Here is a 14726-nt window from a genome sequence, read left to right on the forward strand (position 1 = left end):
TTCCCCAAATGCCTTTGAACCCCGCCTCCAATGGAGCATCAGAAATGGTAACTAAACTAGGGGCAGGATTCTACAGGCATTTGGTGGAGGGTCGCTGCAGCTGCCCGGCACTTCTTCAGCCAATGCCCGGCCTCAAAAGACAGACAGTAGAGCTGGGCACATCAGCATCACCACCCTTCTGGTAAGCTCTTTGTGGTGATGGGAGGAGGATTCACTGAGGGCCCCCTCAAACCAAGCATTACCACACTTAACACATTTGCTGCCAAAGTCAGCAGTGCGACAGATCAGTATTCCTGCAACAACTGTAATGTATAGCATTGCCCTTACTGATCAAAAACATGGGCAAACAGTTACCGTTTGTAAGTTATATAAGTAGTTTTCTTTTGGAAACATGAGTATCTAATTAGATATAGATTATTAGGCCCCAGATTTACTGCCCCAAAGGCAGAACTGAAAAAGCTATCTATACTATACTTTTCAAGGTTTCTCAAACCAGTTTACTTCGTGTGTGTCAATCTCACCCTTCTCTTTGGTGCACCAAGAATTAGACCAAGATCTGAAATGCAGTCCGATTTAAAGTTGTTCTACCCTACCCCCAATGATTTATGTATTCAGGAGTTAGCTTGACGAAACTGCTGATTAAAAAGCCAATACCCCGTATGTATGTATGTATGTTTGAAACTCAACATTAAAAAAACTAAGATCATGGCATCTGGCCCCATCACTTCCTGGCATATAGAAGGGGAAGAAATGGAAGCAGTGACAGATGTTATTTTCTTGGGCTCCAAGATCACTGCAGACGGTGACTGTAGCCATGAAATTAAAAGATGCTTGCTCCTTGGGAGGAAAGCTACGGCAAACCTAGACAGCATAGTAAGAAGCAGACACATCACCTTGCCGACAAAGGTCCGTCTAATCAAAGCTATGGTTTTCCCCGTAGCAACGTATGGCTATGAGAGCTGGACTATAAGGAAGGCTGAGCGCCGAAGAATTGATGCTTTCGAACTGTGGTGCTGGAGAAGACTCTTACGAGTCCCCTGGACTGCAAGGAGGTCAAATCAGTCCATCCTAAAGGAAATCAACCCTGACTGCTCATTGGAAGGACAGATACTGAAACTGAAGCTCAAATATTTTGGCCACCTAATGTGAAGAGAAAACTCTCTGGAAAAGACCCTGATGCTGGGAAAGATTGAAGGCAAAAGGAGAAGGGGACGGCAGAGGATGAGATGGCTAGATAGCATCACCGATGCAATGAATATGAACTTGAGCACACTCCGGGAGAGAGCGGAGGACAGGAAGGCCTGGCATGCTATGGTCCATGGGTTCACGAAGAGTTGGACACGACTTAATGACTGAACAACAACAACAACATGTATGTATGTGTGTATATATAATAATAATAATGTGTGTGTGTGTGTATGTATGTATATGTATGTATGTGTATAAGCCCCTACCTACTACCTTCACCCAGCTAATTAAGACTTATACACATATACACACATGCACACATCTACGTTGTCTACCAGCGAGCCCCATATGAGTAATGTTGAGTAGAAAATTATTCTCAAAAATCCATTCCTAAAGCAAACGAATATATTGATTCAACTATACTTCAATAGTATTCAATACTTTTCACTTAGAGAAGATTGCCATTTGAAATGTCTGTTTCAAACAGAGGTCCTCTTCATAAATACACCATGCAACATGGAAGTTGTTTCTCTATGCTTGTCCCATACCACTGGGGAGAGTGGATGAATATTCCAACTTGTGGGTCAGATCAAATCACAAAACTTTATCATCTAAGCATCCCTGTCATTTGAATACTCACACAATCCCCTCCGTAGTGCGGAATCATAGCACAGAACACAGCTTCCACAACACTGAGTATGAAGAGAGAATGGGGTTGGAGCCTTTCACATTTGCAAGCTACCCTGCCCCTCTGGGAGGAAGCAAGTTTATGCCATAAAAAAAGATCTATTACATAAGCTGGTCATGCAAACTGCCCCCAGGCCACATTGGGCAAAAGATTGGACCAAAAAGGCAGAAAAGTTTCATATAATGATAGATGTTTAACAAAGAATTACACATTAAAGCCTAGTTTTTCTAGGTGCTGCACAATGATAAGATCCTGTCCACATGTTTAGAATCTGCTACTGTGAGTTCACTGCACATTAAAAGATAAACACAAGCCTGAAGCTCTCTTGGGCTTGCAGAACGTTTTGTGCGTTGAATCCCAGCCATGGTGTTTACTATTAATTCCAGTAGCTCTGGCCCAGGTCTTCTTACCAGCAGAGCCACTAGAATAATAATCAAGGCCGTGGCTGGGATCCAAAGCACAACTAGTTCTGCATGCCCAAGAGAGCATTAGGCTTACATTTCCTCAAACAGCAACCCCCAGTGCTGTGCCAAACTGAAACTTTCCAAAAGCAGTTTGCGATATGGTTAGGGCAATAGGGAAGCCTGCTCTCCAAAGGAAAAGTGAAAAATCCAGCTGAAAATAACCACTCCTTTGAGCACACTTGAAGTAGCTCTTTGGATCTCAACCTATACAGAAGGATGGCTTTTGGTAGCAACTGATCTTAAAGCATTTCATAGTGAGCTTCCACAAGTTAAGACCAGCACCCTGCCAGGTGGTGCTTGAAAAGGGACAGCACAGTGCTATACATATACCTTCCTCCTGGAGCTGATGCTATTGATTCTACGCCCCTCAATCTCGAAGAGGAGCTCTCACAAAGGAATCACTTTTCTCTCACACAAGTGTCAAGAACCACAATCATTCAACTGGAAGGAAAACAGTAAGGGCAACAACTTGAAATTGTACATCCTGTCCACTTAACTCCTTCCCTCTGCAGCCTTCTGACCATCTAGTGCCAGACTTGCTGCTTCACCAGTTACTACTTCTGCAGACATTTCACATGTTATCACATATTAATTTACCCCCAAGGGGTGCAGAATCATTGCTTTAACAAAATGGAGGAAAGGAACATCTTGAGTAGTAAAAGTACCTGCAAGACCACCAGTTGCTGCGGAGATCCCAAAGTATCCCTGAGAAGGTAGCACCATGTTTTCTACTTTGGCACAAAATTCATAGTCTTCCTTGTCTGGAGTAAAGCCATTGTTTATAAATACCTAAACACAGATGCAGAGATATGAAGTTGTCATATACATCCAGAAATATCTACTCCAACTGGCAGTGGCATTCCAAGGTTTCCCCAGCCTTGCCACTCAAGATTGTATAGGCAGAGACTCCAGATCAGCCTTCCCCAACCCGGTGCCCTTCAGATGTGTTGGATGCTACTCCCAGCATCTCCATCCAGCATGGCTGTGAAAGGCTGTGCCAGATGTATGCATGTCTCTCTCTCTTTCAAATACACACACACACACGTCCTTCACAACCCACCCTCAAGCATATGCTCCATTCAGTTATAAAAGAGCCCCCATTTTGACACCAATGGCAAATTGGTTTGTTTTTATATCTTAATCTCTCTCTAAATTCTGTGACAGTTGTAATTTAAAACATCATTTAACTCTTCATTAATTAGGGGTACCTTCTAACATCTTACCTTTCAACATATAATCTGAACCAGAGGTTCAAAGTCCACATCTTACACCTGAAGGCATGACAACTAAGAACTTGAAAGCCGTTTTCTCAGGTTACACTGCAGTACTCAAGACAAATGCTACTAATGTATGTTTTCATGTGCTGTACCATAACCCAGCTTTTAATCTCTCTGCCACGCTTCAAGATGAAAAAAAAAAAAGTTCTGCATGGCATTCCCTCCTAGCATTGGCACACAATATGCAGCTCAGACTTAACCTCTCATTTTTAGAGTACAATCTTTGTCAACTGTTGGAGCCATAAAAAGTATGTATCCTCAGAGATGCCAGCATTGAATATGGACGTAGAAAAGTATAATGAGACTGGAGAGTACTTACAGTCAGTGTCTTTTGGTAGTATGTGATCTTTGCTCTGACAGGATAAGGCTTGTTACGAAAATCTCTTTGACATGAAGCCAGTGATTGCGTAGAACCATCACTTTAAGAGACAGAACACAGAAATACAAGTTTTAAGAAGCCAGAAAGATACAGCAGAACACACATAGTTCAGAAGTTAACACAGAACTAGAACAAAGTTTAAGCAATCTATTCCAGAAATGAAATAACAACATGCACCTTAAAACAAACCGCACAGAAAAAAACCCTCTTAGCCAGAATTTGAAAAGGGTTTGCACATCATGGTTAAAACAGAGTTTGGTTATGCTTAAAATCCTAGAAGCTAGCCTTCAGCAATATGTGAACCGAGAACTACCGGAAGTACAAGCTGGGTTTCCAAGAGGCAGAGGAACTAGAGATCAAATCACCAACATTCGCTGGATCATGGAGAAAGCAAGAGAATTCCAGAAAAACATCTATTTCCGCTTCACTGACTACGCTAAAGCCTTTGATTGTGTGGATCACAACAAACTGTGGCAAATTCTGAAGGAGATGGGGGTACCAGACCACCTTATCTGTCTCCTGAGAAACCTGTACGAGGGTCAAGAAGCAACAGTAAGAACCAGACATGGAACAACCAGTTGGTTCAAAATTGGGAAAGGAGTACGACAAGGCTGTATATTGTCGCCCTACTTATTTAACTTATATGCATAGTACATCATGAGAAACGGTGGGTTGGATGAATCACAGGTCGGAATTAAGATGGCTGGGAGAATTATCAACAACCTCAGATACACAGACGATACCACCCTAATGGCAGAAAGTGAAGAGGATCTAAAGAGCTTCTCGTTGAGGGTGAAAGTGGAGAGTGCAAAAGATGGTTTGAAACGCAACATTAAAAAAACTAAGATCATGGCATCTGGCCCCATCACTTCCTGGGATATAGAAGGGGAAGAAACGGAAGCAGTGACAGATTTTATTTTCTTGGGCTCCAAGATCACCGCAGACAGTGACTGTAGCCATGAAATTAAAAGACGCTTGCTCCTTGGGAGGAAAGCTATGGCAAACCTAGACAGCATAGTAAGAAGCAGACACATCACCTTGCCGACAAAGGTTCGTCTAATCAAAGCTATGGTTTTCCCAGTAGTAACGTATGGCTGTGAGAGCTGGACTATAAGGAAGACTGAGCGCCGAAGAACTGATGCTTTCGAACTGTGGTGCTGGAGAAGACTCTTACAAGTCCCCTGGATTGCAAGGAGATCAAAGCAGTCAATCCTAAAGAAAATCCACCCTGACTGCTCATTGGAAGGACAGATACTGAAGCTGAAGCTCAAATATTTTGGCCACCTAATGCAAAGAGAAAACTCTCTGGAAAAGACCCTGATGCTGGGAAAGACTGAAGGCAAAAGGAGAAGGGCACAGCAGAGGATGCAATGATGGCTAGATAGCATCACCGATGAAATGAACATAAACTTGAGCACACTCTGGGAGAGAGCGGAGGACAGGAAGGCCTGGAGTGCTATGGTCCATGGGGTCACGAAGAGTCGGACACGACTGAATGACTGAACAACAATAGGTATGGTTTGCATCAGTGCACATGCAACGCTAAAACAGCAGTTTTCTAACTATAACTGAGGAAGCCAGGGATTCCTTAGAAGCTCAAGGATTCCGCAGTGGAAAGACAAACTTTCTTGTAAGAGGGCCAGCCTATGATGACCAACCTTCCCCCACAATGTGCAGCTGCAAGACAGTATTGGGTGTATGGGGTCACATGGTCAGTACAGTGTAACGCTAAGGGCAGCAAGAGACCAAGAGAAGAAACTAACTTTTAGTTAATCCATGATGAGTACTGTGGTGAGTATGCATGTAGCATGGTGGCAAACAAGGGAATAGGATGGGGATGGGAGGGTTCATTCTGCTGCAGTATGATAAAGACTTGATTGGAAATGTGAGTGAAAATGTGAGGTACTCTCAGGTGGAAGGCAAGTGACAGAGGAGGATATAAGCTGCTCTAGTGTTTGGGGCTTGGAATGCTGGGTGGGACTGGGAAAAGAGGTCAATGGAAGATCTAATCTGTCATGTCTGGACTGGGGGACCAGGGAAGGGGCTCTCAAACCCATTAGGTACAGATGATGCTGTATGTTTTTGTCTTTCATGTACAACATGCTTCAACCTGCTGGGACTGGGAAGGATAAAAATCAAATAAATTAAAACTGGCAGAAATTGCTTAAAATAATTCCATCCTAGTTTATAAAACCTCTGCAAATCATCGTAAATCAGACAAATATAGAACTTACTTTTGATGGTCATAATGGAGCTTGCCATTGTTTCCAACAACAATCACTGCTGGGTTGTTTTTCTGGGGGGGGAGAATGCAAATAAAAATAAAAGCTCAGACTTAAAAATAACTTTAAACTAGAACGCTTCTAGCTTTAAGAATTAAATAACTCTTCCAGCAATGTCCAAAAACTGTCCAATGTAGCTAGGAAGTATTATGCCTTTTTAAGTTCAGATTCTAAATCATGCACCAGTCATAACTCTAATGAATACTTGATGTAGGTGTTACATATCTTATCAGAAAATACACAAAGGCACCTTGAAGCATTAGTACTTAGTCCTCACTAGTAAGTGGAGAACAGTAAAAGGCATTATTCAGAAATATGTGAACACACAAGAAAAATTTAACAGCTTAACACATAGCTAGATAAATCAAAGCCAAGGACTTTTAAGACATAGTGGTATTGCACTATCTCCAATTAAATTAACTCAAATGTTATGAGATGAACAAAACCTACCTACAAAATAGCTCTTTACGTTGTGTCAGACTTGCTTGGCAGTACTTACACCACGATTTATCAACACAAGAGGCTTCTAATGCTTATGGAGACCCTTGAGCTTCTAAGATGAGTCAATTTTCATAACAATCTATACTTTGTGAAAACAGGGGGGCCATGCATTTCAGTGATTAAGAGAGGCTGCCTCACCACCCAACAGCATGTTTTTAAAGGTCTGAATTATGACGAGCCTTTTAAAAAACCACAAATGTCAATCTTATTGCAGCCTTGCTCGCTACAGGGAATGGGATGAGGAATTCATGGAGGTTCGGTATAATAGCCTGTCCTACTGCCCATGACTGTTATATGGAACCTCTGTAATTCAGAGACCGCATACCACTGAATATCAGTTGCTGGAGAGCAACAGTGGGAGATGGCTATTGCCTTCAAAGCCTGTTAGAAGCAACTGGTTAACCAGTGTGGAATGCAGAATGCCAGATGAGATGGTCCTTTGGCCTGATCCAGCAGGACTACTCTTATGTTCCAGCTTAATGGGGGGAAATGCATGAATGCAATCTCTTTGCACATGAATGTGTTGAAAGCTACTCAAATATTATCCCAGTTAGGGATAATATAGGGTTTTGTGAAAGCATTTTGTACATTCTTAACTGCTGTTGGTGGATGTTATATGCACATTAACTACATCCTAACTCACTATCAGAGTTTCCCTGGTGGTACTCAACAAGTTCCTACTTGGATGCTGCACATAAGGTTATTTTTTTTTTAAAGCAACACTGATATTACCCCTCCAAAAACATGAAATATGCTCTACCTCTTTTCAAATACACTACCAACCCTGAAGAATATGGTAAGACAACAACATAAATAGTTAAATGATCTTCAGGAATCCAAACATTTCTTACAGCCTAATTCTCTGACCTGCTGTACTGAGGCAGATGTCACAGAATCCTCTGCTAAGGTCCTACTGCTGGCAACAAAAGACAACTTATGCACCCAAGTGCCACTTCAGCTCATTTCAACAACCACCCTATAAAAGCTTAGTGCAGTGTTATTCAAACCAATTCAACTGGCACATTTTAGGTGGCAATCCTATATGGATTTTCTTGCGAATAAGATTAATTGAACTCCGTGGAATTTGCTTTTGATGGAGCATGCATGGAAACTGGCTATAAATTCACATATTCTGTTTTAACTACCCTGATGTCCATTACATCATACAAAAGAACCTCATACAAAATAGAGCTATATGCACTAAATTTTTATCCAGTGTACATATTCTGTACTTTCCACTTACTTTTGCATCATTGTCGAATGAGTCAAAGAAGATGCCAACACCGTTCCAATTATCGGCTGCCCCAAAAACAGGACCATCTAAGCCTTGCCCTTCTGTAAACCAGACTGCCTGTTCAGAGAAATTCAAATCTAAATTTTACATGTTCAAGTTTAAACAACTGATTTGTTTACAAAGTAGCCATTCTTACATACCAATCCATCAGCTCCTACTCGTCCTCTCCCTGTCACTCTGAAGGTCACTTCAATCTCCCAGTATTCAAATACAGATGTGCTTTTTGTCCATACTGAACCCCTCTGGCTTTTTAATGATGGCGTTATTCTTATTTGATCAGCACTGGGGATAGCATCTAAAAGGAAAGTTCATAGCGGATTATTATTTTTAAAAAGTCAGAACTCTCACAAGAATGTGTGCTCCAAAAATACATGGTCTCCACTTAGAGAAATTATTTTACAGAACTGAGAATATTACTCCTCCCCCACAAGCAATGCATAAGGTGTGCCACCATCACCCACTTGTTCCTCACAACAACCCTGTAAGGTAGATTTCTGAGATAACAACTGGTCCAAGGCTGAAGTGGAGGACTATGGCATCTAGAACAGACTGTTTGTCTACTCAGTTGATGCCCACAGTGGTGAACAAGCTAAAGCAAGGGGTAAGCCATATTAAAATATCCTTCCCATCCTTGAAAGCTCTGTGGAAGGGAGAACATGTTTTGCATACACAGCACCTACTACACTGAGCGAGGGCAATCAATCATCAAGGGCTGAAAGCGTGTAAGTCAAGGATGAGGAACCTCTGGCCTGCAGGAATTTCTCATCTGGCCCGCCAGCTTATATTCCAGGCTCTGACCTCTCTCCTACGCCCCACTCAATGCTCAGCACTAAAGAAAGGCAGCATTTTATCTAACACTGAGTAACGAAAAGAAGTCCCTTTCTCCATGCAGACATGGGCACAGAGCAAATAAGCAAAACGGAGTCAATCAAATACAGGCAGTCCAGTTTCGTTTCACTCTGGGGCCACATCAGTTAGAGTCAGGTTTAGTCCTGTATATAGGTAGCAACCCAGAGTCACACACACCACAGGAATCCCTACTGATCCACCTTGAGTGCTATTTTTGATAGAAAGGCGATGTACAAGTCAAATAAATAAATAGATTAGCAACTTAGCCACATATGGTGAATGAGAACATTGGCATGTAGACCCTGAACTAAACCATCTTGGGCATCATGTGCTGAAAAGACAACTTTACAAGGCAAATGATCACAAAACATGTAGGCCAACCATAAAGCAGAGCATGGACATGATGCTCTCTGGCTATAAGAATGATCGACAAACATTCCACCTCAAATATTATATTCCACTATATAAATTAGTACTTGGCAATACACTCATACACCCAATTTGTATTAGTGGCAGAACCATGTTCCTGTGTGCCTGGGAAAGACAGAGAGAGAGAGAGAGAGTGTGTGTGTGTGTGTGAGATTGAGAGAGAGAGAGAGAGGGAGAGAGGGAGACTGACTAACAGCAGAGTATTCAAATATATATTTAAGCTAAACATTTCGGCTTCTGCTCTCATTAGTAGCTGTGCGCACACACACCCCCCATTACTGTCTTAATTATTTCCCCCAATTCTTGATTTACAAGCTTATTGTGTTAAATGTGAGTTTCTGCCCAGTCCTCATTCGATTTAATATCAGAAGTTGTTTACTTCTGGTTTAATCAGTGACAGAATAGTCAACATAGCATTGCAGGCAGCTGTGTTGGTCGGTTAGAAATAACAGTCCAAAAGCAGTAGTAGCATAATGTCTGTATTAGGACCAAGTAAAGAGTTCATCAAAACTCAACAGGATGGATGTTAAGCAAAAAAATTAACATGGGAAGAGGAGGAGAAAACAGGTGTTGATGGGCCTGGTGGAAAGCACAAGTTGGCCTCTCATTTCTGTCAACAGTGACACATCACCATAAAGATGCAAATGGTTTCACATTAAGTCATTTCCATAGTTTGGTTCAACTAAAATTAACAGAACAGACAACTGCATGAGAAATATCAAGAACTGATATCAAGAACAGCATAAAATACTTCAGCTTAAAGCAGTTTCACATTAAATGAAAAGAATATATTCATTCCTGAGGCATAAATTTAAGACATACTTTGGTACCTGCATCATGTATTTGAGTTAGCCTGCTTGTGAGCCACTCACATTTCGAAATCAGAACTTTAACCTCAAGAACAATATACATTAGCTACAGAAAATCAAGGTTTGTTATTAAGTTGCTACAGCAAGCACTGATTTTATCAGCAATTTCTCACATATGCCACAAGCTCATAAGCTTGATAAGCTACTGACACCAGATTTCAAGGATCACATCCCTTTAGCCAATGATAATTAGTAAGGAATAAACTACCAGCCTACAATCACTAGTCACAATCACCAACATGGATTAAAATCCTCTCTACCTATGACATACACTGAAATGGTATGAGAAAATCCTTTGAAGTTTAGCTATCTTACTATAACAAGATAGTTCAAGAGTATAAAGGGGGTGTAACCATTAAGTGACCTTGACTCCAAGGGACAGAAAAAGCAGTTTGCTTGTCAGAATGTATTTTAAAAACAAACCTATTACTGGGAAACCTTCATGGCTTACTTAAGCACCAAATGGTCTAGTTTACCTCATGGTAATGAAAGATGCTACTAACTTGGAAAAGCAATACAGCACGGACAAACAGCACAAAGACCTGTAATGGGAAGAATGCTGCTCTTTCACTGTACACCAATGTTCTTAAGGTAGATTGTGTACACAACAGCATTCAGAAGTGTACAATGCAAAAAAACCACACTAATATTACCTGTGCCTATATGCTCTTATACGCTCATTTCACATGCCAGCAAGGTTATGCTCAAAACCCTACAAGCTAGGCTTCAGCAGTATGCAAACCGAGAACTACCGGAAGTACAAGCTGGGTTTCGAAGAGGCAGAGGAACTAGAGATCAAATCGCCAACTTTCGCTGGATCATTGAGAAAGCAAGAGAATTCCAGAAAAATGTCTATTTCTGCTTCATTGACTACGCTAAAGCCTTTGATTGTGTGGATCACAACAAACTCTGGCAAATTCTGAAGGAGATGGGGGTACCAGACCACCTTACCTGTCTCCTGAGAAACCTGTACGAGGGTCAAGAAGCAACAGTCAGAACCAGACATGGAACAATCGATTGGTTCAAAATTGGGAAAGGAGTACGACAAGGCTGCATAGTGTAGCCCTGCTTGTTTAACTTATATGCAGAGTACATCATGAGAAACTCCGGGTTGGATGAATCACAGGTCGGAATTAAGATGGCCGGGAGAATTATCAACAACCTCAGATACGCAGACGATACCACCCTAATGGCAGAAAGTGAAGAGGATCTAAAGAGCCTCTTGTTGAGGGTGAAAGTGGAGAGTGTAAAAGCTGGTTTGAAACTCAACATTCAAAAAACGAAGATCATGGCATCTGGCCCCATCACTTCCTGGCATATGGTAGGGGAAGAAATGGACGCAGTGACAGATTTTATTTTCTTCGGCTCCAAGATCACCGCAGACGGTGACTGTAGCCATGAAATTAAAAGACACTTGCTCCTTGGGAGGAAAGCTATGGCAAACCTAGACAGCATAGTAAGAAGCAGACACATCACCTTGCCGACAAAGGTTCGTCTAATCAAAGCTATGGTTTTCCCAGTAGTAATGTATGGCTGTGAGAGCTGGACTATAAGGAAGGCTGAGCGCCGAAGAATTGATGCTTTCGAGCTGAGGTGCTGGAGAAGACTCTTACGAGTGCCCTGGACTGCAAGGAGGTCAAAGCAGTCAATCCTAAAGGAAATCAACCCTGAGTGCTCATTGGAAGGACAGATACTGAAACTTGAAGCTCAAATATTTTGGCCACCTAATACGAAGAGAAAACTCTCTGGAAAAGACCCTGATGCTGAGAAAGACTGAAGGCAAAAGGAGAAGGGGACGGCAGAGGATGAGATGGCTAGATAGCATCACTGATGCAATAAATATGGACTTGAGCATGCTCCGGGAGAGGGCGCAGGACAGGAAGGCCTGGTGTGCTATGGTCCATGGGGTCACGAAGAGTTGGACACGACTGAACGACATATGCTCTTATGACAGAGAGGGAAAGGCCAATGAAATCCCAGTAAAATGAAGAGCCAGAAATCAAGGTTTGGAGTCTCTTCTAAGTATAGGAAATGTATATATCACCATGGCTACTCAGGATTTGGGGAAGGGATGGAGAACAGGGAGAGACTTACACCTATAATCCTGTAATTATCATAGCTATAAAGCAGGGATGGGGAACTTTGAGTCAGAGGGAAACATTTGCCCAAGGACAAGTTCATCTTCCCCTTGATCTGCTGCCCAAATGCTGAAAGCTGAGGGCTGGAAAACAGCTGAGCAGCAAGGAAAAGGGGAGTCAGAGCTATGGAGTTTTCCCCCACTGCTCAGGTGCTTTCTAACAAAACAAGGAAGGGGGGAGATCATGGGAAGAGCCTGGCAAGATGCTGGTGGGCCAGATGTGGTGGCCCTGTGGACTACATTTGGCCTGCAAACCAGAAGTTCCCAACTCTTGCTATAAAGCAACATGATAGGTATTCACTATGACAAGGGCAGACAACTTGTGCCTTCCATATTGTTTGACCTATGACTCCCATCATTCCTCGGCATTGCCTATGCTGGCTAGGGATGAGAGTTGTTGGCCAAAAGATCCAGAGGGTCACAAGTTGCCTACATCTGCAATAAGAATTGGGGCTGTAGAGGGATGTCTCTGCCTGTAAAGCCATATCCCCCGCCCAAACCTTATTAATTTCTCTAAGCAGGAGCCCAGTCCCTTCTATAGGTCACACAGCACAATGGCAATGCTAAATAAATGTGAAATAGTAAAGGAAGCAGCAGCAACAGGAGTCAGCATGTGGGAAGAAAAAGAGAAAGGCACACCTATGAAGTGAGAGGGTAGACAATATTCTCTTTAGTGTAATAGGTCTGAAGGCTGTGGCTGTAAGCCTCCATACTTATCCCTCTCACATAATGGAAGACGTGAGGCCATAAAGACCATAAACGAAATAATCACTCTGAGCAGCAAGTATGCCATCTCTGTATTCCATTTGGCATTCTATATGGCAAGGGTCTACTTGCTATCTACCTCCTACCGCTTACCTAACACATTTTGAAAGCAAGGACATATCCTCAGAATCTCATTAACATGTAAGGTATAAGCTACCTAAAGTGTTAATTGTTCTGAGTGTGCACTCTTGCAAATAAGTGGCTTGGTGGATTCAACTGCAGTCCATCTAGTTCGGAATTCTTCACAACTACTGCAGCACTAGGACCAGAATCTACCTTCTGTCCACCTTGCATACTGCCAATAGAGAAGCAGCAGCACACAGGCAAGCCAAAAGCACCTGGAGAAGGGGGAACTGAGTAATACACATGTACATGTGCAAATGCATGCATGTATACATGCGACAGAAAAATTAGACGGAAGTGTCCCTATGTTTACTACTGACGAGGTGAGGAAAGAGTCCAGAAGGGCTACGTGGCAGGCTTGTAGATAAGGAGAACAGGGTTGGAAATGGACCTAAACACCAGAGAGGTTCCCAGTTTCCTCCCTGTCTCTTGTCTGAGTTGGTAGCAAGTTTCTACAGACTGCCTGGAAAGTACCTCATTGCCCTGCAAGCCCTGTCCTGAATACCACATGCGCGGGGGTGGGCTGCGGGCACACAAAGGCGAGATAGCTGCGCTCTGCACATGCTTAGGGACACGCTTCCCTCCCCTCGACGTGCTCCAGAGCTCTGCTCTGTCTTTCAGAGCTAAGTGTGGCTGCCCCCTTCCCCGCCCCCACCACCCCCCGCCCCGGTACTTACTGCCTGTGTGAACCCAGAAGGGCACCGACCCGTCCCCCTGCACCAAGTGCGGCCCCTTGAAACTGTATTTATACTCGAACCGTCGGTGAGGCGCCGCAGGAGCAGCGGCGCCGCCGCCTTCCGCCTGGCCGGTGGCATCTGAGGTGGGGAGCCAGCGGCTGCCCAGACACAGCAACGCGGCCAAGAAAAACCTCCCAGCGGCTCCCGCCGGGGTACCCCGCTGCATCCAGAGCGCCGCCATCTTGGTCTCCGCTGCATGCAACCCGGCTCGGCCAACAGGGCGCTAACTGATTGGTCGAGACCCCCAGAGGGGAGGGGCCTGCGCCCGGCCAAAGGGCAAAGAGCGCCGCGGCTTGTTTCTAGGGGGCGTGACCTCGCTGTTCCCGCTCCCTTCACCACAACTCAGTCCGTCCCATAAAGGCGAAAGGATTGCACGACGGGAGGGGGAAGGTTCGGAGCGGTAATTTCCACACTGGCTCCGCCCACCGTTTTCTCGCGCCCTTTTAAATGCCGAGCAACCGTCGCCTCTTTCTCCCCTCAGGTTTTTGTGGGGTCTTTGTTATCTGGGCTCCGTGTTAGTGATCTCTGATAGGGGCAGGTGGATTAAAAAAAAAAAACTTTCTAACAAAATAGGGATATAACTTAAGGCTCAATACAGCAAATAATTGAGGTTAATGTAATGATGTGAACAAATCAAGCTATCTTTAGGGTTCAATCCTATGCATGTTTAGACAGGGAAAAGTCCTACAACTCTGGCTGGGGAATGCTGAGAGTTGTAGGGCTTTTCCCTGTTTAAACATGCAT

The 14726-nt window shown here is 43.4% G+C and overlaps 1 protein-coding gene across 6 annotated transcripts in view; it reads right to left on the reverse strand.

Moving 5' to 3' along the window:
- Positions 1-14173, reverse strand: part of LMAN1 (lectin, mannose binding 1) — a 38531-nt gene extending 24358 nt beyond the window's left edge. For all 6 annotated transcript variants that reach the window (XR_014787521.1, XR_014787524.1, XR_014787523.1 and 3 more), the window contains exons 1-6: positions 13923-14173; positions 8214-8368; positions 8023-8130; positions 6231-6292; positions 3937-4036; positions 3006-3129 (exon numbers count right to left, since the gene is read on the reverse strand). Coding sequence is in view for 1 of the 6 variants with exons in the window: in XM_084833005.1 (XP_084689131.1) it covers positions 3006-3129; positions 3937-4036; positions 6231-6292; positions 8023-8130; positions 8214-8368; positions 13923-14163 (790 nt within the window). In the remaining 5 variants the exon portion in view is untranslated. The remainder of the gene's footprint in view (positions 1-3005; positions 3130-3936; positions 4037-6230; positions 6293-8022; positions 8131-8213; positions 8369-13922) is intronic.
- Positions 14174-14726: the final 553 nt, after the last annotated feature.

The sequence above is a fragment of the Heloderma suspectum genome, chromosome 2, assembly GCF_057233095.1.
Source record: "Heloderma suspectum isolate Gila_16-S chromosome 2, 16-S_ref, whole genome shotgun sequence".
In the NCBI taxonomy this organism is placed as follows: domain Eukaryota; kingdom Metazoa; phylum Chordata; class Lepidosauria; order Squamata; family Helodermatidae; genus Heloderma; species Heloderma suspectum.